The following is a 27106-nucleotide window of genomic DNA, read 5'->3' as shown; positions in this document are numbered from 1 at the left end:
GACCGGAGGAACTCAGCCTGTAAAAGAGGAATCCCAAGAATGACACGCTGGTTAAGAGTGTTGGAGAAAGTTACTGCTTTAAATAAAATTGAGTGTGGGTCACAGAATCAAACCAGTACCATGGTACATACAGTCTGAGATAGCCACAAGGAGTGACTTGTACTTGGAATGGATTCTGAATAGAGGTTAAAAACCTGGGAAGCATTTAAAAGACAGCCAGATGCTTCTTTCATGCAAATGTAGGGTCACTCTAGATGACTGAATGGTCTTCCTGACCTTGATCTTGTAATAATTGGGTTCAGATGTAATTCTCCACAGTAGTACTGCCCCCTCGGACCCTCTGTTTACATATATAAAAGGAATAACCAGATTGCTGGTTTGGGGAAGAGGAGCTGGAACTGGTGTCCCAGGAACAGTATAGCCAAACAGGAGGCTGAAAGAACACAGCGAGCCAGGCAGCTTCTGGAGGAAAAGAGCAGTCCTGGAGAAGGGTTATGCCCGAAATGCTGACTGTTCCTTTCCTCCAGATGCTGCCTGTTCTTCCAGAGTCCTGTTTGGCTTCCATGGATCCAGCAACTGCAGTTTTTTTGTCCCCATCCCAGGAAGAGACCCTACTGTCGGGACAAGAATCAGGCGTCCTTTCTAAAGGGCTGCACATCCACAACTTGAAAAAAAAATCACGTAAAATTGGTTTACCTCCACAGGACAGAATGTTGAAATCAAGCAGTAAACTACTAGAGATAATGGGAACTGCAGATGCTGGAGAATTCCAAGATAATAAAATGTGAGGCTGGATGAACACAGCAGGCCAAGCAGCATCTCAGGAGCACAAAAGCTGACGTTTCGGGCCTAGACCTCTGATGAAGGCCCGAAACGTCAGCTTTTGTGCTCCTGAGATGCTGCTTGGCCTGCTGTGTTCATCCAGCCTCACATTTTATTATCTCAGTAAACTACTAGACTTGGTTATAGCACAAGTTATATCATGGGATGACAAATCTGCAAGTATAACTTAGTGACAATAATCAAACACATTCATTCCACTCAATTCTGTTGATGTACAGAACACAATCCACATCTTATCTGCACAAACATCTATTATCCTACAATCTACAGGTAGGGAATCTAAATAGATACATTGCACTGATTATCTACACACAAACTATAGTGAAAGCCTAATGCATACATAAATTTGCACAATCCACACATACAGCCCATATACATTGTGTGGCATAAGTTAAAAATGAGTCAAATCTTAACACCTCAATGCTTTCACATGCACCTCTCGTGCAATGCTGTGTCAATCATTATTGTGTGGTGTCTGCTAAAGGACACAGACACACAAAATCATTCCTACACATGCTCCCATACAACTTCCTCTCCCAGTGATGTTGCAGCAATAGCCTCAGAAAGGAAACAGTTTCTCAACTTGGAACAGGCACACACAGTTCTGCTTCAGCTGAAAGTGTTTGAGCAATGGAACTTATGAGGAGACTTACAGAGGTTTTCTTCCTCTACCTTCAAGCTTCCAACTGGTACACAGGAGGTGAGAAACTAACTTATTTTACTCTACCTTTCTCACCTAGCCAGTCCAACAAAGAGCTCAACAGCTGACACAATGGGCATTAAGTGAATTGCAACGTTTCTTAGGTATCTCACTTCTTTCATGTTCGGGGCAGTGAATATGAATATAGCTAATTAACTGCGGAAAGACTCAACCCAGTTTGAGCTGAAGAGAAAGAACCCGGACTGACATTACTGGATTTTGTCCCAGAGATGATACTCAAAGCATTTTTATTACCTCCTCAGTTGGAATCAACTATCCTCGCACTGATTGGGGGATGGGGGTAGAAGTGGGGTCCAAACCAGCCACAGTCCTGGGCTGTGTGATTCAGAAATATTCACATTTCACTCAAATTGAATGATGGTAAAGATGACCAACAGAATAGAGGGCAACGTGGTTGGTAAACATGATTACAGTTATTTGTTGGCGTGAAGGGTAAACTCTAGCAAGGACTGGTTGAGAAGGGGGCAATAGTCTTTTTGCATTGTAACCTCTAAAAGCTGTCTGGGGAGTGTTGTGATGGGGCATTGGAGCTTTACTCTGTATCTAACACGTACTGTGCCTGGCCTTGAAGCACCGCAGGAGGTACAGTCTTTCAAATGAGATACTAAATTGAGGCTCCTGTTCGATCTTCAGCCTCTCCTCAAAAGATGACCAGGCAGGGCTACTCGAGCTTTAATTAATATTTACAAGTTACTAACATCAATAAATCAAATTAAAGGGCAATTGGTACCAATGAAATCCACCTGTAAACAAAACTGATTCACACGAGAGTTTGAGAGATAAAAATAGATTGGAAAGACAGGGACTTTTTTCCCTGAAGCATAGGAGGTTGAGGGGTGGCCTTACAGAGGTTTATAAAGTCATGAGTGGCGTAGATAAAATGATTGACTAGGAGTCTTTTTCCTAGGGTGGGGGGGGGGCAGGAGAGTTCAAAATTAAGGGGCATATTTCAAAGGTGAGGGAACAAAGGTTTAAAAAAAGATATGGGGGCAACTTTGTTCTCCGCTGCACAGAGTGTGGTTCATGTGTGGAATGAGCTACCAGAGGAAGTGGTGCATGCAGGCAGGTACAGTTACAGCATTTAAAAGACATTTGGATAAGTTGATGAATAGGAAAGGCTTGGAGGAATATGGGCCAAGTGCAGGCAGAGGACTAGCTTAGACTGGGAGCATGGTTGATGTGGACTGTTTGTACTGAAAGGTCTGTTTCTGTGCTGTATGACTCTATGATTCTATGAGAACAGTATCAACACATTGCAGTACATCTTAGGTGAACAGCTTTGGAATATTACTGAGAAATTTTGTACAGGTTTGTTTAAACATCCTTTCCCTTATTTTTCTCAAAGACCTAATCCACATTTTTTTCAGCGAGTACTGGAACTTGTTTTAAGTTCTAGTTTTTTTGTGTAAGGTTGTTGCTGTCATCAGGAACCAACCACAACTCGAGTCTTAATCGTGATTTTTACCTGATACTGAACGGAACCAGCTTCAGAGGGATTTTGTCGTTGTGACTAAGACAGTTCTGCTGTTTCTGCAGAGACATTAAAAACTTAATGAACAGCTGATCCACCTAACCTGCATACCCCTGAACACTGGGAAGTTTCCCCATGGCCAGGACACCTAACCTGCGCATCTTTGGACTGTAGGAGCACCCAGCAGAGACCCACGCAGAGGGTGGAATCAAACCTGGGTCTTTGGTGCTGTGAGACAGTAGTGAACAGAATAATTTCTCAAATTACCTACAATTAATTTCACTAGAAGTTGGCCATTACTGAAGTGGTGTTCAGTGAGGACATAAATATTTCACACATTGTTTAATCAGCAAAAGACAAAAATTGTTATAACGGCACTAGCTAAAATTTGAAATACAAAATTTTGGGATCGATGTTTTCTCTCCAGGAAAAGCCATTTGATTAAGTTATTCTCAGAATTGTTACAGTGCAGGAGGAGGCTGGTCAGCCAGTTATTTCTGTGCTGGCTCTCTGAAGGAACAATTCAACTAGTTAAGTGACATTTGATAAAAATGTATTGGATATAACTGCTATTAAAAAATAATAATTCTGCAGATACATGTCCTTACTTCCTCAATTGTGCAACATTGAAGTACGTTGATGTAAAAATAGTTCAATATTGGGAACTTAACTCTGCTTTAGCATGATTGCATAACTTCTGCTGACAAAACAATGCCACTTGGAGCAAAATGCTTGGTAAAAGTCCCCCTTTCCCTTCTCTTTGTTGCATCAGTGCACGTTGAATAGCATTCCCCAAGATATTGTTCATCATGACCTTAAATGGCAAGTGTCACTAGTTACTCAGTTTTGAGTGGGCAACAGAACTGAGCTCAATCCACAGCATCACTGGGCATGTGTCCACTGCTGACAGTGAGTCACTGAAGGGAAAGAACTCTGCTTCATTTAATCTCTTCTGCATCTTTCAACATAGATTGTGATTGGTGAATCCACGAGATCCAATGATTTAACAGTTGTGTTCCAATGTCAATTGTGTCCTTACATTGGCTGCTCATGGTCAACTAGAAAAAAAGAGATTAGTGGCTCAGTGGTTACACTACTGTCTCACAGCACCAAAGACCCAGGTTTGATTCCACCCTAAATGTGGGTCTCTGCTGGGTGCTCCTACAGTCCAAAGATGCGCAGGTTAGGTGGCCTGGCCATGGGGAAACTTCCCAGTGTTCAGGGGTATGCAGGTTAGGTGGATCAGCTGTGGGGATTAGGTAGGGTCTGAGTGGAATACTCTTCAGAGGGTTGGTACAGGCTGACTAGCCTCTTTCTGCATTGTAGTAGTTCTATTCTATTATCAGGGAGAGTCAGCTGGTTTCATGAAGGGGAAAATCATGCCTGGCAAATTTATTCCAATTCTTTGAGGAGGTATCAAGCAGGATTTTAAAAAAAAGCAGTAGCTGTAACATATTGGGATTTCCAGAAGATATTTGATAATACGCCATATGTTAGGCTACTTAATAAGAGCAATTAGACTGCTAGACATAACAGGCCCACATTTAATTTGACTAATCTCTTCCTATTTGACGCCTAAAGTCTTGAAACATGTTGTAAATATTATCAGATGGGTCAGCAGAAGGCTATTCAGCCCATTGCATTTGCTCCACCATTCAATGGTGTGATGTGACAGTTCTCAATACTAGCAACAAACCTGATGATTGGGAGCAGTTCACTTTTTAAAGGAGAACCGAAATTTATTAAGAGGGGGAAAATATTAGTCCAACAGTAAGCTTGCAGGGTAAATTCAAACTGATCGTAAAAGTTTCTATAGGTATGTGAGGAGTGAAGAAAAATGTATGTCTTTTACAGTCAAAAATAGGGGCACGGGTGTAATGGGAAAAAAGATGTGGCAGATGAATAAATACATATTTTGGTTCCCTCTTCACAGGAGAGGCAATTAATTTCCCAAAAACATTGGAGAACGCAGGGTCTAGTAAAAGGCAGGAATCAGTATTAGTAGGGAAATAATGTTGGGAAATTGCTGGGATTAAGGCTGATAAAGCCCAAGGGCCCAACAATCTATATCCCAAAGTACTTAAGGAAGTGGCCATAGAAGTAGTGGATGATTTGGTGGTCATCTCTCCAGGTTTTATAGACTCTGAAATGGTTCCTATAGATTGGAGAATTGCCAATGTAACCCAATTATTTAAAACAGGAAATAGGGTGAAAACAGAGAATTATAGACAGGTTAGCAGGACATCTTTGGTAGGGAAATACTAAAGTCCATTATGAAATATCCAATAGCAGAACACTTGGAAAACAGTGACAGGATTTGGCAGAGTAAGCATGGATTTACAAAAGGGAAACGAGTAGAGTTCTTAAGGGGGAACCAGTAGATGTGGTTTAATTGGACTGTCAAAAGGCTTTCAGTAAGGCCCCACATAAGAGATTAACATGTAAAATTAAAGTGCATGGGACCTGGTTGGGGGGAGTTGACAGATGTGGATAAAGAACTGGTTGGTGGTCAGTAGGAACGAACAGGTCTTTTTCTGAGTGCCATGGAGTGACTAGTGGGATCAGAACTTGGATGCCTGCCATTCACAAATTCTCTTAATAATTTAAATGATGGAGCCAAACATAATATCTCTAAGCTTGCAGACACCACAAAGGTGGCTGGGAGGGTGAGCTGTGAGGAGGATGCAGCAATGCTTCATTGTGATTTGGACTGGTTGAGTGAGTGGGCAAATGCATGGCAAATGAAGTATAATGTGGATAAACGTGAAATATCCATTTTGGTGGTAAAAACAGGAAGGCAGATTATTTGAATGGTGATAGATTGCAAAAGGGGGAGGTGCAACATGCCCTGAGTGTCCTTGAACAACAGTCCAAAAGTATGCTTTCACATGCAGCAGGTGAAGAAGATGACAAATGGTTGTTGACCGTCATAGCAGAAGGATTCAAACGCAGGAGCAGGGATGTCTTGCTGCAATTGCACAGGGTCTTAGTGAAACCACAGCTGGAACATCGAGGGCAGTTTTGGTCTCCTCATCTGAGAAAGGATCTTCTGGCTATGGAAGGATTGCAATGAACGTTTACCAGGCTGATTCCTGAGATAGCAAGACTGACATTTAAGAGAGACTAGATCAGTTAGGACTATATTCATTTGAGTTCAGAATTATAAAAGGAACCTTGATGTACAAGTCCATATATCCAGAGGGTGCCAGCGCCAGCAGACATGGTAGTGAAAAGGGGATATGGGATGCTTGCCTTCATTAGCTGGGGCTAACAACTTTACGGGTCAGGCCACAGATGGAACTTGTGTGCAGCTCTGGTCACTATGCCATAGTAAATTATGGACCTAGTACAGGTAAATGGTATTAGTGCAGTTTGGTAATCAACATAGAGTTGGTGGGCTGAAGGGCCTATTTCTATGTCAGATGACTGTAATGAGTGGGGATCTCAGCAACTTATAAAATTCAGACAGACTAGACTAGTGAACACGGGAAGGATGTTCCCAACGCCTGGATAGTCCAGAACCAGAGATCACAGCTTAAGGATACAGGGTAGGCCATTTAAAATTGTGATGAGAACAAATTTCTTCACCCAGAGTGTGGTGAGCCTGGGGAAACACTGGAACAAAAAATGACGAGGCCAAAACACTGCATGTTTTCAAGGAGTTGGATATTGTTCTCAGAGTTAAAGGAATCAAATGGTACGGGGTGAAAGAGAGACAAGAGATGGCTGATCAGCCATTATGATATAGAATAGTGGACAGCCTCAAAGGGCTGAATGGCCTACTCCTATTTTCTATATTTCTACCAAGGACCCCAATAAAAACGTGAATCAATGACAATTTAGGGGAAAACATCCACTGGTTGATGTCAGCACTCAAAATATGTAAATTTACTCCAAAAAGTCCACAATACACCTTAGACAATTCATTTACTGGGGCCACCAAATGAGACAAGTCACCCCCTTACACAGAAAGGACAGAACGTCTGAGGAGCAACTCCTCCAATCGCAGGTTGGTATTCTCCCACTGGAAGTGCACAAACTCTTTGGAAAGTACGTGGTGAGTGTGGGGAAGTAATTAGAGCCAGAACAACTTTTCACTTGGACCAGGGCTTTTGACAGGAGTTGGACCTTTCAGAGCTTTTGCCCTGGGCCAGGCCAGGGGAAGCAGTGGCTGCTGGGGGAAGATAGGATAGATGTCGCAAGATGGAGGTTAGATGAATGAGGAGACTACAAAGGAAGTGGGGGAAAAGGCCCCTTCTCAAATTTTGTTTTATGATGCGTGTGAAGTCTCTTTGGAACGTTTAATTAAACAGATTGGACTGGTTGCTGCGTGCTACTCTTGTCCTTCAACGTAGGAGGTCATGCATTGAAAGAAACTTTTGAAGGTGCCTCAGTAAGTTTCTGCAGCAACAAGAAACAATGTAGATACAATGCTGCCACCGCACCTGGTGATGGAAGCCTGATGGAGGGTGTGCCAATCAAAGGGATACTTTGCCCTGAATGATGTGGAGTTTCTTTGTTAATTATATGTTAACCAAATTAAGGTTAAAGATGTATGTGGTAGGCATAGATTGATTAACCTTGAGATTATATAAAAATGAATTTCTTCTGCAACTCTCAAAATCAAATTTTTCTAAATTTATTTTGACCTTTACAAGTTGATTTTTGTTACAGTGCCCTTTAAGAAATGTCACTTTTTAATGAGCTAAGTTTATTTTTTAAGCGAGCTATCCAGACAGACACCAACTATCCCACTTTAAATGCTGGTTAAATTGATTAGTTCATTCAGTTGATTTGATGTAACCAAGTTTGAAAATATAAAAAGATTTTGAACAATAGCTTCTGTAGGAGTTGGGCTGTATCATCGTCATCGTCCCAAAGGTTAAATATTTTTTAAAAAGGTCTGTTTTAATTTTTATAGCCTCTGTTAATGTATTGAATTTTTCGTAGTGCACCACTAAGGACTGTTCAAAACATTTATTTATTTAAAAGAATACAAAGACATTTGCCATGGTGGTGACATGAGTTGGCAATGTGCTGGCTGGTGGAAGAGAGTGAGAGATGAGTCCACAAGCTTTGCACCTATGGATATCCAGCTTGTAGTCAATACCATCCACTGGTGCTCAGAGGATGGATTCAATGTGGTTGATACATGTGGTGGATTCTGGTCCAAAGTAACTCCTGTTCAGATGAAACTTCACTTTGGCCTCGGGTTGCGAAACCTCCTTTTGGAGCCCCACGCTGAAATATGAAAGGTCTCCTGGGAATCCTCACCATCCTGTTCCGATTTCTCGGAGGCATTTCCTGTTTTGGCTGCTGCTCAGAGGTGGTAATGCTTATGCAATAAGAGGCATAGTGCATGTCCTCACACCTGCCTACATGGTTAGTGGACTCCCAGGCCGTCTGCATTTCCTGGGATCTTATGGATTCCACATGCTGCGGATAAGCAGGTTGCCACCTGGTTCAACAATGGTAATGCTGCTGATCTGACTCTTTTGTTGGAGATAGTCAGTGCCTGGCGCTCGTGTGGTGTGAATGTTACTTGCCTCTTACAAACCAAAACCTGAATGAGCTAAACCATGTTTTTTCAATCCATGTTTAGTATTCAAAACAGCAAGGAAAAAAGTACAATGAAATAACAGTTTGCATTTTCAACAGGCTTTGCTTCAAAAGACTGTACTGTTACTGTCAATCAAGAACCTTTCATTGAAGGTCACTTGACCAAAAATGTGACCATCAACTGCACTTTCACTCATGCCTATTGCCACAGCACACCTAAAGTGCTGTGGTTCAAGATCAACACCAACCAAACGACAAATCTGTGCTCGGGAGCCTGTTCAAGTAAGTCGTCTAATGGGAGGTTTACTCTGTCCGACACAAGTTCTGGTGACAATGCTGCCTTGAGAATTCAGCAACTGACCCAAGCAGACAACGGCATGTATTACTGTGGTGTAGCCTTCCAGAAATCCCCTTCCATCAAGTCCAAACAAATGGGAAATGGTACAATGCTGGTGCTCAAAGGTCAGTTACACAGGTTTTAAGTTTGTTAGAAAGGGATAGTATCAGTGCACTGTACACCAGTGCAGAAAAAGTGTATAATTGTTGCATTACCTGTGTATGTTTGGAAATACTTCTGCATATTAAGTAAATGAACATAACTATGGCAAATGGATTGGGGAGGGGGGCATAGTGAGTGTAGCTGAAGGCAAATTATTGACCTCATTCGGATCAGAACAGAGGGAGAGTAAGATTAAGGATAATGGGCAGGTATTCTATTGAGCAAGGCGAGATCAATGATGCCCTAGCAGGGTTTGTGCTGGGGTCTCACTTTATTTATTAATGAGATGATGCAGTCGAAAGTCATGGGCAAAGGTGAGATCATCCACTTTGGACCTAAAAGGGAGAAGGAAAGGTATTTCCCAAATAGTGACAGGCTAGAACTTGGGCTTCAAGGGTTAAGCTACAAGGAGACATTACACAAACTAGGTTGCATTTTCCAATTTAGAAGGTTGAGGGCTGATCCCAACAACATTCAAGATTCTAAAGAAAACAACGAGTAGATTGTGAGTAATCATTTTCATTGGTCAGTGAGTCTGGGATTAGGGGACTGAGCCAAAATTTTCAGGAGTAAGATCGTGAAATACTTCCCCATGCAAAAGGTGGTAAAAGTCTGAAACTCTGTCTACTGCCCGTTATTATTTATAAGAGGTCAATTGTAAATTTTAAACTTGAGCTGGACAGTCTTCGCTAACCAAAAGGTCAGGTCTCTGATCAGCCAAGACTTTATTGAATTGTACAGAAGTTCAAGGGGTTAAATAGCACCCCCATACTGCTTGGGTTCTTTGAGAAAACATGAACATCACAACCCACTACATAGTCAGTCATAGAACATAGAACAATACAGCGCAGAACAGGCCCTTCGGCCCTCGATGCTGCGCCAAACTGAACTAATCTAATGCATAAAAAAGTTTAAACATTAGTTTTTGGGGCTTGCCAATTACAAGTTATATCACTGCATAAGCTAATGGTCTCCATTTGTAAGGTGTACATGTTACGGTCCCTGTGCTGGAAGGTGGATCAAAGGTTAACTTATCACAGGCACCTAAATAACCTGCATAAGTACACACTTTTTGAAGGCTTTTTTTTGACAGAGTGTCCTTTAACATTAATTTTATTGCAGTCCTAATTCATTTGACCTTGTGAATTTTCACCAAGTCTCATGCGAAATGCATTTTCTCATTCTCTTATGGAAACTTACATTGGCAGCTGAACCAAGTATTGATCTCCAATCATCGTTAGAGCATCGATGACAGACCAACTGGGACTTAAGCTAGGTTAAATGGGGCTGTTTAGTTTTGAATATCATGAAGTGTAGAAAATTTACAAAAGGTTACTCCAGAACAGAGTTTATATCTATCAAAATAGATTGGGGTTCTTTACATCGGCAAAGGTGAAGGAGGTGACTCAGTAGCAATCTTAAGTTTACAGGAGACTTGCATCGGGTAGATGTAGACAAGATGTTTCCATTTGTCATTGAATCCCCGGAGTGTGGAAGCAGGCCATTTGGCCCACTGAGTTGACACCAACCCTCTGAACAGCATCCCACTCAGACATACCTCCCCTCCCCACCCTATCCCTGTAACCCTGCATTTCATAGAACATAGAACATAGCAAAGTACAGCACAGTACAGGCCCTTTGGCCCACGATGTTGTGCCGTGGAATAATCCTAATCCAAAAATAAAATAACCTAACCTACATTCCCCTCAATTCACTGCTGTCCATGTGCATGTCCAGCAGTCGCTTAAATGTCACTAATGCCTCCGCTTCCACGACTACCACTGGCAAACTATTCCATGTGCTCACAATTCTCTGGGTGAAGAACCTCCCTCTGACGTCTCCTCTATACCTTCCTCCTAACACCTTAAAACTATGACCCCTCGAGGCAGCCAATCCTGCCCTGGGGAAAAGTCTTTGGCTATCGACTCTATCCATGCCTCTCATTACCTTGTACACCTCGATCAGGTCACCTCTCTTCCTCCTTCTCTCCAGAGAGAAAAGTCTGAGCTCAGTCAACCTCTCCTCGTAAGACAAGCCCTCCAGTCCAGGCAGCATCCTGGTAAACCTCCTTTGCACCCTCTCCAAAGCCTCCACATCTTTCCTATAATAGGGCGACCAGAACTGGACACAATATTCCAAGTGTGGTCTCACCAGGGTTTTGTAGAGCTGCAGCATAACCTTGCAGCTCTTAAACCCAATCCCCCTGTTAAATGAAAGCCAAAACACCATATGCTTTCTTAACAACCTTATCCACCTGGGTGGCAACTTTGAGGGAGCTATGCACTTGAATACCAAGATCCCGCTGTTCCTCCACACTGCCGAGAATCCTGCCTTTAATCTTACAATTTCCCATAGCTAATCTACCTAGCCTGCACATCCATGGACACTATGGGCAATTTAGCATGGCCAATCTACCTGACCCTTCACACCTTTGGGATGTGAGAGGAAATGACAGCAGCCGGAAGAAACCCATGGAGACACGGGGAGAATGTGCAAATTCCACGTGATGCACCACGTTCCATGTAAAATACCCACATGGACTAGTTTGGCCAAATAGCCAGTTTCTGAGCTGTCACTGCTTCTGACTCAACACCTACCTGCTCTGGGCTGACTCTTACCTATGCTATTTGTTGTAGCAGGAAAGTGTGCAAAATGACACACATCTGTCAAGTTTATCAATTCCCAACTGGACACATTCTCAGCCCAAGCTCCTGTAAAGAACAGTAATTTCAGGAGCTGGGCAACAATGGCCACTGAAGTACAATAATTTCTGTTTGATACTAAATATGCTCGTGAAGATTAAGAGATTTGTATATTTTTAATTGCAGGACCTACTGACATAGGATCAGATCTATTGCTCCAATCAACATTGATAATGATTCTCACCCTATACACCATCTGCATCACCATTCTCCTTGTCGTGAGTTGCTGAAAGGCACTTTCAACTTCTAGTTTTCCATTCAGGGAGAATTTAAACAAGTGCAAAGTTAGAGGAATTTTGGGGCAGCTCAGGGACGTTCTTTTAAAAATTCATTCTCAGGATGTTGAGATCCTGCCAAGTCTATCTTAATTGTCTATCTCTCTTATTTACTCCAGCAACATCCTCTAATAATTTTGAACGTGTCTATTAAACCTACCATTCGCCTTCTCTGCTCGATTCTAAACAGTCCACATAACTGGAGCCCTTCATCCAGAGATAACATCCCAAACAAATCTTGTTTGCATTTCCATTGGTGGCCCAGATGTGGACACAACACTTCAGTGTTTTATAAGATGTTCACCTGAATTCCTTGCTTTAGTACTCCATGCCCCTACTTACATGGGGTGCAGAACTGAAGAAGAAACAAAGGCAAATATGATTCAGTGCCACAACCTCCAAAGGGAAGGCCAAGGAGGTAGGTCCTGAACCTACTCAAGCCAGAATGGAGGTCAAACTCCAAGGTGTTGTCTCTAATTTGATCCACACCGGTTGTCCAGCCAACTAAACTTATCAACCTCGTCTGCTGAGGAGTCTTTGGTTAATATGATAACTTGCACATTTACTGTAGACTGGGCCTGCAGACAGTGATTGTAGAGACACCAATTCCTCTTCATTTCATGAGAAGCAAGGATTCCACTCCCTCCCCGCCCGCCATTAGTACATGTCGGAAGGATTTACAGGTTGATAAAGACAGCAAGTTTCCCTCCTCCAAGGGAGGAGAGTGAACCAGTCAGGTTTGATGGCAATGAACAGGATCATGGTCACATTTAATGATCCCAGTTGTTTGTTTTCATTTCCAATTTTTTTTTTTTCAAACTGTATTGAAAATTACCGTGTCTACATTACTAGTCTAGCAACACAACCAATGCTGCCTGAATCCAACGCTATACTGAACAAGCTTGATAACGGAAATTGGTTAGTGTCATTTACCTGATGTATGGTTTAAGTGGCAAGGACTGGACTTTTGAAATTTGTAATTAAGGTCAACAGTGCAGCCTCCATTTCTCATTGCTTCTATCCTTCTACAGCAAACCATCAGATTGATGCGGCAGGCTAATTCCAATCATAACCACAGCAGAAATGATGTACGTATACATTGCTATCCTTTTAATAGGAAATGCACCATCTTTTAGACCGGTGTTACAATTTAAGGATCTTCCTATATATTCTGGGCTGTAACAATCCAAAAGGCACAAAGCACCAGTCAGAACTCTAGAAGAACAGGGAATTACTCTCCTCCCTCCCAACCATGTCCCATCAGATAACCATCCATCAACCAAAAAATCCAAAAAGCAACAAACAAAAGCAAACTACACATTTAGTATTCTTAACATCCGGAATCTCATCAGGTAACTGTTGGCTGCCGCCTTAAAATGCAGGCCAGTGTTTTCAATTCTTTCTCTTCCCATCAGGGCCCCATTTAAAGGCCAGAGGTATAGAAAAAAGAACAAAGGAAATTACAGCACAGGAACAGGCCCTTCGGCCCTCTAAGTCTGTGCTGATCCAGATCCTCTATCTAAACCTGTCACCTATTTTCCAAGGATCTGTATCCCTCTGCTCCCTGCCCATTCATGTATCTGTCTAGATACATCTTAAATGACGCTATCGCGCCCGCCTCTACCACTTCCACTGACAAACACGTTCCAGGCACCCACCATCCTCTGTGTAAAGAACGTCCCACACATACCTTCCCTAAACTTTCCTCCTCTCACCTTGAAATTGTGAACCCTAGTAATTGAGTCCCCCGCTCTGTGAAAAAGCTTCTTGCTATCCACCCTGTCTATACCTCTCATGATTTTGTAGACCCCAATCAGGTCCCCCTCAACCTCAGTCTTTCTAATGTAAATAATCCTAATCCACTCAACCTCCCTTCATACCAGGCAACATCCTGGTGAAACTCCGCTGTACCTTCTCCAAAGCATCCACATCCTTTTGGTAATGTGGCGACCATAACTGTACACAGTATTCCAAATGTGGCTGTACCAAAGTCCTATACAACTGTAACATGACCTGCCAACTCTTGTACTCAGTGCCCCGTCCGATGAATGAAAGCATGCCATATGCCTTCTTGACCACTGCCACCTTCAGGGTACAATGGATCTGAATACCCAGAACTTTTTGTGCATCAACTTTCCCCAGGGCTTTTCCATTTACTGTATAGTTTGCTCTTGAATTGGATTTTCCAACAAAGCATCAGCTCACATTTGCCTGGATTGAACTCCATCTGCCATTTCTGCACCCAACTCTCCAATCTATTTCTATTCTGCTGCATTCTCCAACAGTCCCCTTCACTATCTGCCACTCCACCATCGTAGTGTCATCAGCAAACTTGCTGATCAGACCATCTATACCTCTAGATCAGTTATGAATATCACAAATAACAGTGGTCCCAACACGGATGCCTGTGGAACACCATTGGTCACAGTTCTCCATTTTAAGAAAATCCCTTCCACTACAACTGTGTCTCCTGTTGCCTAGCCAGTTCTCTATCCATATATCATCACCATATATTATGATGAAACCCTCCAAACACAACTGTGAGAGCTATAGCTACAGGAGGGTACTAGGGTGATGGGGTGGACTGAGTGGGTAGCAGACCTGAAAGAACAGGACACATTGAGCGTACTGGGTTATAAAAGGACTTTTTTTTAAAATCAAGCATGCACAGCTTACTATTTCTGCTGTTGCAGGGGCCAGGGAACAAGGTTTACAATTTGGTTATGCCCACAGTTTGAGAAAAATGCAAGGATTATATCTGAGATTGTATAATTGTTCACTCAGTCAATGCTCCAAGCAAGCCACTGACCACAAACCCTGACATGAACCCTTTCTTTCAGGAGTACAATAAGGCTTTAAGTCCCACTCTGAAGAACTGAACTCACAAATCTAGGCTGAAGAGGCACGGTGGCTCAATGGTTAGCACTGCAGCCTCACTGCACCAGGGACCCGGGTTCAATTCCAGCCTCGGGCAACTGTCTGTGCAAACTCCGCACATTCTCCCCGTGTCTGCATGGGTTTCCTCCGAGTGCTCCGATTTCCTCCCACAGTCCAAAGATGTGCAGGCTAGGTGGATCAACCATGCTAAATTGCCTGTAATGTTCAGGGGTGTGTGGGTTATAGGGGGATGGATCTGAGCGGGATGGTCTAAGGGGCGGTGTGGACTTGTTGGGCCGAAGGGCCTGCTTCCACACTGTAGGGAATCTGATCAAGCTCCCAGTGCAATTTTTTTTTTTTGGGGGGGGGGGGGGGGGGAGAGAATGCAGCACTGCCAGAGGATCTCCTGCACATGGAACTTTTAAGTGCCTTCTCTTCACCTATACTCCCGTGGATGCAAATGGCACCACTCTGAAGAACAGCAGGGATATTCACCCTGAAATCCTCAGCCACTGTATATCCTTAAAAATCACAAAAAATGATTATTTGGTCAATACCAAATGGCTGCTGTGGGAGCTCCTCTGTACAAATGGGTTGTCATGTTTCCTACATTACAGCAGTGTCTACAATTTTAAAAAGTGCTTTGTTAGTTTTAACGCACTTAGGGACATTTGGCAATTGCAGAAGGCACTATCAAAATGCAAAATAATGTTTTCAAAGTTTGTCCCTCCAAACTTCTGTCTGACTATTTTCTGTTAACTGCCCACAGCCAAATGAAGAACAGAAGAGCCGAGCTTTCAAGGACCTTGCACTGGAATTCAACAAAAAGTATAGAAATAAAAAGCATGCGACAGAAGTAAATGAAGAAAAGGTGAGAATCGGGATAAATATAGCCTTTGTTTGTGAAAGAAAACTGTGTACAAGGAGCTTACTGAATGAGAGGAAGCAGATTCCTGCTGCACTGAATGACTGGCAGAAACTGAACAAATTCACATGCACAGAATTAAAATCAGGTCAACCTGTGGTTTTTTTTTTTTAAGCATGAGCTCTTAGGAGTCATTTTCAATTTCATTGCAGCCTCTTACAAATGCTGGAAAGGTATATATACTGTTAAGTTTCAGAAGAGAAGATGGAAAACTAGGACAAGAAATCTCATGAGATAAGTGTTACAAACCTTCCTGAATGTAATATCCTGCTGGTAATTTAAATTAGGTCAGCCAGGTGGATCTCAAAGAATATGAGTTCCCCGACTGGGGCTGTTAATCTGGTCCAATTAGGAAGCCCTGGCTGTCACATAAACAGGAGTGCCAGGGGTTCTGTTCACTCAGAGCTAGCTCTGAGGAAATTGAATCAATGTTAAATTCTTTCCATGTGTAAATAAAGGGTGATTTGGTGAAGTGAAACCAGCCTCTGAGGAGTTATTTCATTAACGTCCTTGTAGATGCCTGTCAGTTTCAGTTTCAATATACCTGCATCTGATCATTATCAGATGAAATAACCACCTCAGGATTAGTCTGTTATCCCAGAGGTACATTCTGTTTAAACTGTTCACAGGATGTAAATGTTGCTGTCAAGGCCAGAGGGTTTATTGCCCATCCCTGATTACCCTGGGGAAGGCGATGGTGAGCTACTTTCCTGTACTGGTATAGTCCAGATGATGTTGATACACTCTCAGTGCTGTTCCAGGATTTGGACCCAGCAATAGTGAAGGAACAGAAATACAGTTCCAAGTCAGGATGGTGTATGGTTTGGAAGGGAACTTGCAGGTGGTGTCTCCATTTGCTTGCTGCCCCTGCACATGAGATGATAGAGGATTTTTATTCTTTACGGGATGAGGGTGCCACTGGCTGGGAGCATTTATTGCCCATCCCTAATTGCCAGAGGGGAGTTGACAGTCAACCACATTGCTGTGGGACTGGAGTCACATGTACGTCAGACCAAGTAAGGATGGCAGTGAACTAGATGGGTTTTTCCGACAATCGACAATGGATTCATGGTCATTAGATTCTTAATTCCAGATATTTTACTGCAACTAAATTCCACCACCTGCTGTGGCGTGATTTGAACCAGGGTCCGCAGAATGTTATCTGGGTCTCCGGATTAAATGGTCCAGCAATAATATCCCCGACAGGCTGAGAGTTGGAAGGCAAGTTGCTGCAGTGCATTTTGTACAAATTCATATCACACGGGAACAGACACCTTGGTCCAACTCGCCCACAATGACCAGTTTTCGAAACTCAACTAGTTCCATCTGCCTGTGTTTGGCCCATATGATTCTAACCTTTCCTATTCATGTACCTGCCCAGATGTCTTTTAAATATTGTAACTGTACCTGTATTACCATTTCCTCTGGCAGTTCATTCCAAATATGCACCACCCTGTGTGAAAAGGCTGTCCCTCAGTCCCTTTTAAATCTTTCCCCTCCCACCTTAAACCTATGCTGTCTAGTTTTGAACTCCCCTACCCTAGGGGGAAAAACCTTTACTGTTCAACAGATGGTACCTTCTGTTGCCACTGTGCACTAATGGCGGAGGGAGTGAATGGGCTGTTTATCAAACAGATTCCTTTGTCTTGGATTGTCGTCGTCCTTCTTGCGTTACACAGAAACTTGGAGCAGGAGTAGGTCATTCGCCCTTTGAGCCTGCTCTAACTTTCCATTTGATTATGGCTGATCCTCTGTTGTTTGAGTTTCTTCCATTCTGTGTCTGATACAATCTCTCTCACTAACACCCGAAGGGGGAGCGAGGCTCTGAAAGCTTGCGCTTCCAAATAAACCTGTTGGATTATAACGTGGTGTCGTGATTCCTGACCTTGTCAAAATACAATGAGGAACATTTTCTTGCCTAAGTCTGGTTTATCTCAATACTGTCAAGGACAAGTAAAGAAGTTTCAACCCAGTTATTGTCTGGTGCTACTCCAGGTTGGGGAGGTCGGGCTAATTTAATGTTATTTCTAATGTGGTCACTGCATAACAATGTCTGTTCTTTTGTATTTGTAGCAAGAGACACAACTTCAAGGTGCTCAGCACGATGACAGTATCTATCAAAATGCCTGAGGGTGCCATCACCAACCAACTAAAATGAATGGAATTCCCAAGACAGTGTTAATAGACTTGCACGTGGACAAGATAAAGGAGACTCTCAGTTAACAAGCTTAACCAGTGGGCAGCAATGCAAGAGGGACCTGTGATTTAAGATTTCAATCTGTGTTTAGTCCACATTTTTCATTCTTTGGAGCTGATCGTGTCATATCCAGACAGCATTGCTTCCCTTCATTTCAATCTTCTCTTTAAACTAATTAAATTCGACCTGTTCCTGAAGTCTATTATGAATTGCTAATTGATTATAAAGGGTCAACTTGATATTAAAATCTTTTGAGCAACCGATAACCCAGGAAAGAGTTTGCATACCACAGTCAAAAGGGAGGCACTCATGGTACAGTCCCTACCCCTGGACTGGGAGGCCTGAGTCAAGTACCCATCTGCTTCAAGGTGTGTAATAACATCTCCAAACAGGTCGGCAGAGAGAAAAAAGTTAACAAAAATAGAAGGGCTCTTGTGGCCCAGTGTTAATGTCTCTATCTCTGAGCCAGGAGTCCCAGATTCAAGTCCCACCTGATCCAGACATGTCATAGCTCTGACCAAGCTGATTAGAAAATAATACCAAAATTAAACAGTGTTTATTGGTCCCCAGTAGAATCCTAGAGAATGCAAACTGCTTGGTCAGCAGCTCTTCCACCACTTTAAAAACTACCCCCTTCACCAACCCAATGCACAGTGGCAGCAGTGTGTACCATCCAGGAGATGCAATGCGACAACTCACCAAGGCTCCTTCAACAGCGCCTTCCAATCCTGCAAAACGTACCACCTAGAAAACAACAGCTACCGACACATAGGAACACCACCACCTTGAAGTTATCACCACATGCTTGGAAGCCTACTGCCATTTCTTCAATGTCAGTCAAAATCCTGGAACTGTTTCCTGAACAGCACTGATGGTATACCTATGCTGCACAGACTGTAGTGGTTCAAAAAGGCAAATTATCACCACTTTCTCAAGAACAAATAAAATAAATGCTGACTTTGCCAGGGATCTAATCAACAGACAGCTGACACCAAATAGTAACTAAGGAAGTAAACCTGATTTGAATATGAACATTTACTTTGCTTTTCATCTCACGAAAACACACAAGCTTGAAGTTCACATCAAATAGGATAATTGAGATCACATGACAGAAGTGGTCACATGTAGTTCGTAACAAATGTATTGAACAACCCTGTACTGCACAGCCCAATGACAATGTTATGAGAATGTTAGAGGCTCAATAAATTGGGCAATCCCACATTCCAAGATGATGGAAAGGCTGTGAAAAGAAAAATAATCCAGACTGAGGTTTGCACACAGACTGTCTTAATAAAATGCCATTTACCTCCAACCTAGATCGAGAGTGTTTCGTTTCCTGTTCTGTTTTCGCTCAATGGTTTTGCAGTTTGAGCAGCAGAATCTTTATGACACAACTTATTTAAAAGATTACAGTGTCAGGATCCCCATCCCATCCTGGACTGTTTTATTGTGCAACTTACCATTTTCCACATAGGGTTGGAAGGGCAAGACCACAGCCAATATCAGACGGCCTTCACTTGGCTCCAGAGCATTCCTGATGTCCTTCAGCAGAGTCAAAGGTTGATCACACCGATCCAGCAAGTTTAGACAGCTAATCATATTGTAATAAAAGCCAGTGTCCTGCCACTCATCAATCCCCAGGACTCTGCAAAGTGCAAGGGAAACAGATTTTAAGTAAAAACATTTCAACATAGCATCTTCCAAACCAGTAAACTCTACCACTATGAAAGACATGAGCATCAGGTGCATGGGAACTCTACTGCCTGCAATTTCCTCTGAGTCAGTCAATCTTTTAACAACACCGGACCAAAATCCTAGAATGCCCATGCACCTATCCCCCAAGGACCACAGCAGTTCAAAACAGTGATTCACTGCCACCTTCTCAACAGAGAAATAAGGCTTGGCAATGAATGCTGGACATGTTGTGGTTACTGTGAAGTGGCCTAGCAAACACTGCTTGTGAGAAAGGCATTATTACCACTAACACAAGGGTAACATAGCCTTGTCAATATTGTTCATTGAAAAATCAGCACCTGAATCCATAAGTCTGGTTACACAATCTGCTCTTAAAGGAAATGCGCACACAACAATTTTGTCTTAGTTATAAAAAAGGCTGATCAGTCTGCAAAGCAGATTACAGATTCAGGGGTTGAACAAGAAGCTTTACTGGATTTCACGATGGAAACTAAACAGATGCTTGACAACCAATGGAAATGGGGAGTCATTAAGGAAATGGTGGACAGATGAGCTAGACAGGCTTAATGTCTTCTTCTGTCTCTAACCTTTACAATCTTACCATCTGATTCACTTGCTTTTGTTTTATGCAATATCATGCAAAAATCTTCTTTAAATGACTGTAGTGTTTTATCTAGAAATGCTGTGTTACTTGCAAGCATCAGGTTGCCTAGCAAACCATTACAACAACAAAAATTGTACTTATATAACAGCTTTAATATATTTAACTATCAAGACACTGCATAGGAGTACTATGAAACAAAATTTGACACCAAGCAGCAAGCTCTGTAAGCAGATATTAGGGGAGATAATCAAAAGGTCAAAGGAGAGATTAGAATCTTGGAGGGATCAAAAAACAATGATGAGAATTTTGAAACTGAAGTGCTACCGAACCAGCGCCCAGTGTAGGTCAGCAAGCACCGAGATGCTGGGTGACTGAGAGCTGACGAGAGCCACTGCTCAGTCAGCAGGTTTTGGATGTTTTTAATATTGCAGGTCGGCCAAAAGTGTATTAGAATGGTCAAGTCTAGTGTGACAAAGATATGGGTAGCTACCTTTGCTAGAGGGGGTGCAGTGACCACAAAACCATAAAATACAGGAGCAGAATAAGCCAGTTGGCCCATCAAGTCTGATTCGTTATTTGATCATGGCTGATATGTTTCTCAGACCCTTTTTCTCCTGCCTTCTCCCCATAACCCTTGATCCCCTTACTAATCAAGAATCTCTCTTCCTTAAATATCTGACTTGACCTCCACAACTTTCTGTAGCAACGTGGCAAATGCTAAGCTAGCATTTGTTACCCATTCCTTACTGCCCACAGGGTAATGAACAGTAAACCAATTTCTTTGGTTCCAAAGTCACATACAAGTCAGACTGGGTAAGAATGGCAGCTTTCCCCTTCCCTAAAGAATATCAGTGAACCAGAAGGGGTTTTTTTTTTATAAAGACAATCAACAACAGTTATAAGGTCACTATTAGGCCAACTTTCAATCCCATCTTTTTACTGAATTAAAATTTCATCATCTACTGTGGCAGGATTCAAATCCACATATCCAGAAGAACTTCGTGGATTTCAGGATTACAAGTCCAGGGTCATTACTATCATAGCCCCTGTTCCCTTAAATTCAGTCGAATGTGGTTCAAATCTTATTATAGCAGTTTAGAAATTTGAATTCAATTGGGAATAAAAAGCTGTGATCAGTAAAAGTGACCCTAAAGTTATCAGATTTTCATGACAATCTGACCATCCTCTGGGGAAGGATATCTAACCTGACCCAGTCCAGAATTTTTGTCCCAATTAAACATGGATGATTGGCTCTGGTGTAGCTCAACCCATTATTCAGTTGTATGAAAATCATGACCAGCAGATAGGGATAGATAGGATTTTAAATATTACCTAGTTAAACAGATGCTTCTGTAGACGTCCTGTTTAGTACAGAGACGGAAGTTCTCATTTTACCTGTACTGTTTCTTTTTAAGTTGCCATTTCATGGTAGGAGACACTTCAGTCACATAGACCTCTTCAAAATGGGGGCTGATGATTTTAGTAACCTCTCCATCTCCAGCCCCAAGATCAAGCACTCTGGCTGCCCCCCAGTCTGGTCCTACTCGCAGCAGCCGAAGAAATTGCTCTTCAGAGAAGACAAACATCGAACCTCTTCCCAGCAGCCTGTATCAATGAAGAGAAAGAGACATTGAATGCATGGCACAGAAACAGGTCTCACAACCCATTGGTGCAGGCCACATGAGCATCTTTCCATCTTCTCCTCAACTCACACTCAGTGTATCCCACTAACCCTTTCATGCATTTATCCCACTTTCCCTCAAAAGCATCTTGCTTACTCATTTGAACAATAGCTCTGGAATCAGGTTCTATGTTCTCACTTTATCTCTAGCTAGAGGTTTCTCCTGAAATCGCTATTGGATTTTATTATTGTGTACCGTGTATGCACCCCTTGTTTCAGTCTACCCACAAGCAGAAAAAACTCCATTATCTTTTTTAACATTCTCATAATTCTAAAGATCAGGTCAAACCACGGCCTTCCCTTTTCTGCCGAAGTGAGTTCCAACTTGTTCAGTCTTTCCTGACAGTCTTACATTTCAATTCTGGCACCGGCCTCCTGCAATGTCTCTATTTCTGTTTATAATTAATAACATGCGCCTGTTTGGTACGTGGCTGTTAATGGTGCTGCATTGAAAGTCCAAAAGTCATCGGTTTAAATCTCACCTTGTAGAAATTGAACTGGACAAGACAGAGTTGCCGTCGACTCTTTCAGCAACTGATTTAACTATTGTCTTGCCACCCTGACCTGGTGTCCACGTAGTCTCTGCCCCCGTGACATGGCTAACTCTCAATGTCCTTGGGGCAAGAAATGTGTATTGTTTTTAAACCAGGTCAGTAAATCCAGAGAACAAAAATAGAAAACAAAAATTCTCAATATAGCCATATAGACATACAGCATGGAAACAGACCCTTTGGTCCGACCAGTCCATGTTGAACATAATCCCAAACTAAACTAGTCCCACCTGTCTCTCTCTGTGTAAAACAGAGCCCCTCATGTCTGTTTTAAAGCTTCCTCCTCTCACCTTAAAAATATGACCTCTAGTCTTGAAATCCGAAACCTAGGGAAAAGACACCTGGCACTCACCTTATCTATACCCCACCCCATGACTTTATAAATCTCTATCAGTATATTCTAAATCTACTTTAAAAATAGAAATACAAAATAAACCACAGCACAAATCACCAACAACAGAATTTTCCACAGCACATGGTTAATGCTGTCACTGCAGGGAAGCCCAAGATCACAGTGAAACAGCTGTGTTGCTGTGCTTTAAATCTGTGCCTTAAACAAAACAAAAATTGATTCTGGTATCACTCAGCAAGTAGTAAATTTATCCTCTGAAAATCAATTAAACTTCAAGGAGTATTTCTGCAGTGAGTTCTGGCGCCACTTGCCTTGCTACTAACAAACATCTTTTAAAGGTTTGAGAGGAGGAAGGATGCATTTAGGGATCTAGATTCAAGTCCCACCTGCTCCAGAATCTGAATAGGTTGATTGGAACATTTAACATCAATTTAAATCATTCATTGCACACACCAAAGTTCTGAAAAAAAAAGCCTGATTTTAAAAAAAATGCTGGTCAAAATAGCAGCTCCGTGGTTTTAATACAAAAAAACTGAAGGAACTACAGGGAAGTGACACTTGGTGACCTGCTATTGCAGAGAGCCAGGACCAACATAATAGGTAAATAACCACCTTCTGCTCTATTAAAACTGATTTTATGAACACAATCTGGTTTTTGTCACATTGATGCGAGATTTGAGATTTTTGTGACTTTAATATCATTTAGTTTGAATTTTTGAATTGAGAACTACGGGTAATAATTTTCTGCATGTCTTACGGGGCTTAAATTATTAACTTGTATTTCTGTAGGCATAGTGATTACTTTTAAATCACAAATATTAGAGACACACTTTTTGGAGAATAATGTGTTTTCTTTATAGTGGGGAAGCATACAAGCAAATGAAGCGAACATTAGAATTTCATATAGAAGATTCTAGTTTTTTTTTGTCCATAGGTGAAGTATGCACAGCTTGGTAAAATTTTTTTTTAAGTTTCAGTTTGGGGCAGTTTGCAAAAGACTTGCCTGAAGTTGGAAGTGTCATTCAGTTGTTCCTGAGAAAGGCAGGTAGTTTTACATCTGTTAAGAAAGGGGTTGCCTCAGTTTAATTTTAGCTTAAAAGGTTCCAGATGAGAAGTGTTTGATTTAAACTCTGAATGACTTTGAGCATCAATTAGCCCAAAGATAAATTATATGAAAGCTCCAGGAAGTTGCTATCAAATTCTCAAACCCGAAACCTCAGTAAAATTAAAAACTATAAGTGTTAAAGGGAAGAAAACTCTCTCTTATGTAAAGGAGTGGTTTTTGAGTTGAACGGGATTGTATTTTATCATGTCATTCAAAATCTTTAAATTTGAGTTGTATTTCAATAGCTTGATTTATTCTATTTTATCTTCATTTCTTTTGTATAATAAACTCTTGTTCTAATGTTAAACTGGAATCTGCATCATTAGATTTTGGGTTTCAGTGAAAGACACTTATTAACATGACCTAGCAACCCAAATTTCAGTCTGGGATCTGGCTTGTCCAATAACAACATCAACTGGAGTCATTACAGTTGGGAATGTAAATAATGACTAGGACTCCAGGTCAGAACTCCTCTGGCCACCTTCAAAATGCATCAAGAGAGAGTGCCAATCATCTTTGTTCATGGCAGGTCAATTTTCAGTGATTTTTTGAGCTAAAACCAGCATCCTGTTTTTAATCTGTCTTTTAACAATACGCATGATCCTTGGTGGTGGGGACTTAGCAGACACTTCACCCTGGGATGAGAGTTACCACCAATATAAGACAGCCTTGTGACCCCACAAAATTGGAAATACAATTTTTTTAAAAAATTAATCATTTTACCCATTGATGGAGGTCTTGGACATGAACAGACCAAACACAGAAGTGACGAGGGAGTAATAAATCTGAACAAAAAGCCAGCTGGATTTCTCTGAACATTGCCTGAGAAACGCATGTGTCCCCACATCTAGATGACTCTGAACAAATGATGGCTGCAGACATATTGGCAGCAATTCCATGTCACAGGCATACCACTGCAAAAAGAATGACAACGGTGTCAGCACCTTCGATAGAAATTACTGGTAATTATACATGCTCCAAACAATTGTTACTAAATCTCTTCTTCCTTTGTTACCTCCCAATTTGATTATCCTACGCCTAGCTGGCTTTCCATCTCACACCATTGGTAAACATGAGCTCTTTCAATATTCTGCTGGCCATATCCTCACTTGCACCAAATCATCAGCATCCTTGTACATTCACTCATAACTAAATAATGCTTCAATTTTAAAACTATTGGTCTTGTTTATAAATCCCTCCGTTGCCTCATCTCACACTCCCTAACTCTAATCTGCTCCAGACCCCAAACCCTCTGAGTTCCAATTTTGGGCTTTTGATGCACCTCCTGGATTTTAAGTGCTCCATCACTGTATAGCTGGGGTGGAGGAGAAAGTGGCAAAGTAAGGTCACTGGTTTGGCTATCCAGAAGCCCAGGCTAAGGCTCTGGGGTATAAGTTCACATCCTTCTACAGCAGCTGGTGGAATTCAAATTCAATTCACAAAACTCTGGAATACAGGTCTAGGGTCCTATGGGTCAATGTTTTGAGTACAGTGACTTTTCCTCTGAACTTCCTCAAAGTCTTGAAGAATGTCACTGGGCTAGAAATATTAAGTCTGCTTTCTGTCCCCAGTTGCTGCCAGACTTGCTGAGGTTCTCCAGCAATTTATTTTTGTGTTTGAAGTGTTATGATAGTTATTACATTAGCAAGAATTATAGGCAGCTATTTTTACACCAAACTAGGGTATAATTAGTTGTAAGTCCACTCGGGAAAGTAACCAGAACCTCAGTCTAAATATCTCATCGAAGAGGTAATAACAACTTCAAAAGTGTAGCATACCCTCAGCCCTGATCCTAGTACCAATTTTCCAACAACACAGCAGTTTCTCAGAACTGTATTCTTAAGTTTTCTCTCAGGATCACACCGTTGTTAGCTACCCTCCTACCTTACAGCCTGCCCTCTGCCAGCATGCTGCCTCTTTCAGTGCATCCACTCTGCCACCAGCCCAACCCACCCCTCACCCAATGCCTCAGGGTTCACCCTCTGTTGGCATCCTCACCCTCCCTCAGAACAGCACTGGATCATCCACCAAGATTTTGTGCTCAAGTTTCTGGAGTGGAACGGCAAACCACAGGCATCCGTCACAGGTGACCATAAGATATAGGAGGAGAAGTAAGACATTCAGCCCATCCAGTCTGCTTCAATCAAGGTAGACAATTATCATCACTATCTCTATGACAACTGGAGCAGGATAAAATAAGCATCAGGAAATGAATTACAACAAGGTTTCTACACAGTAACTTGATTCCGGCAGAAATGCACGTCCTTTAGAATCTCACAGCAGCACCAAAAGCTTTTTCTCGGTTAAAACAACTTTCTATTTCCAACCAAAGAAACAGACTGATGTACCTGGGACTTGTCGTGTTCTTCGTCGCCCTGATGCCTCACGTTGCTGAACAACGAGCGGGACAAGGGGCTCCGCAGGTATTTACTGCTCCACATTTTCCTCAGCTGCAGGAGTGCAACAAAGTAACAGAGCAGGAGCAGCACTCGCTTCACAGCCGTCCTGGGAATTCCGGGCGGGAGGGGGTGTGACACCCCTCACCCCACTCAACGCTACCCCGTCTGATCCCGGGGACTCCAGGGGACCCCCTCCCCACAGGAGACCCTTCCCTTACCCCCTTCTCGGGGGTCAACAGGGGGCAAACATTTTGCAGAGAAGGTGAAAAAGCAGCAGATGCGTCCAGGATCCTCCCATCCTCCCACCCCCCCCCCCCTTCACCAGCACGGACCCCACCACATCCCAAACTCAAGGTGCGTTTCTGTAATCAGCCTCAGAGTCCCCCATTCCCGCTGACTTCCTGTATCCCGGGAGATTTCCGCTCCTGGCTGACACTTGAGCAGTTCAGCATTGGACAGCTTTCTTGCGTCTCTGATTGGTTTGCAGCTCAATGCCATGATTGGCCAGTCGACGAAGGCGCTCCTGATTGGCTACTCTGGGTTTCCAAAGAGGCGTGCCGTTTGAAAGTGAGAAAGTTCCCGGGTCCAGGACTCAAGCTGGAGACTCGGATTTGAACGCGTTAACACGGATTAGGGATAATGGCAATGGT

General features: G+C 42.4%; 2 protein-coding genes across 3 annotated transcripts in view; one reads left to right on the top strand and one right to left on the bottom strand.

Moving 5' to 3' along the window:
• Positions 1–26879, bottom strand: part of mettl9 (methyltransferase 9, His-X-His N1-histidine) — a 28459-nt gene extending 1580 nt beyond the window's left edge. The window contains exons 1-4 of the mRNA XM_048552635.2: positions 26406–26879; positions 24781–24971; positions 21764–21973; positions 19530–19714 (exon numbers count right to left, since the gene is read on the bottom strand). Of these exons, the coding sequence (XP_048408592.1) occupies positions 19530–19714; positions 21764–21973; positions 24781–24971; positions 26406–26498 (679 nt within the window). The 5' untranslated portion in view covers positions 26499–26879. The remainder of the gene's footprint in view (positions 1–19529; positions 19715–21763; positions 21974–24780; positions 24972–26405) is intronic.
• On the top strand, positions 1421–18266 carry si:ch211-139g16.8 (immunoglobulin superfamily member 6). Of its 2 annotated transcripts, none has more exons than XM_048552637.2 (6): positions 1421–1543; positions 8694–8876; positions 11922–12013; positions 13102–13158; positions 15717–15818; positions 17946–18266. In XM_048552637.2, exons 1-6 carry the CDS (start codon positions 1474–1476, stop codon positions 18000–18002), a joined length of 561 nt encoding a protein of 186 aa, XP_048408594.1. In that variant the 5' UTR covers positions 1421–1473; the 3' UTR covers positions 18003–18266. The 2 variants fall into 2 exon arrangements, with proteins under 2 accessions (XP_048408594.1, XP_048408593.1); XM_048552636.2 differs by having other exon boundaries at positions 8694–9056.
• Positions 26880–27106: the final 227 nt, after the last annotated feature.

Source organism: Stegostoma tigrinum, chromosome 23, assembly GCF_030684315.1.
Source record: "Stegostoma tigrinum isolate sSteTig4 chromosome 23, sSteTig4.hap1, whole genome shotgun sequence".
Taxonomy (NCBI): Eukaryota; Metazoa; Chordata; class Chondrichthyes; order Orectolobiformes; family Stegostomatidae; genus Stegostoma; species Stegostoma tigrinum.
Note: the sequence above shows the minus strand (reverse complement) of the source record. Positions and strands in the feature narration are given on the sequence as shown.

Coding starts and splice junctions, on each gene's coding strand:
- si:ch211-139g16.8 (XM_048552636.2), top strand. CDS start 1,474: ATGGAACTTATGAGGAGACTTACAGAGGTTTTCTTCCTCTACCTTCAA. Junction 12,014..13,101: donor GCATCACCATTCTCCTTGTC/GTGAGTTGCTGA, acceptor ATCCTTCTACAG/CAAACCATCAGATTGATGCG. Junction 13,159..15,716: donor ATAACCACAGCAGAAATGAT/GTACGTATACAT, acceptor AACTGCCCACAG/CCAAATGAAGAACAGAAGAG.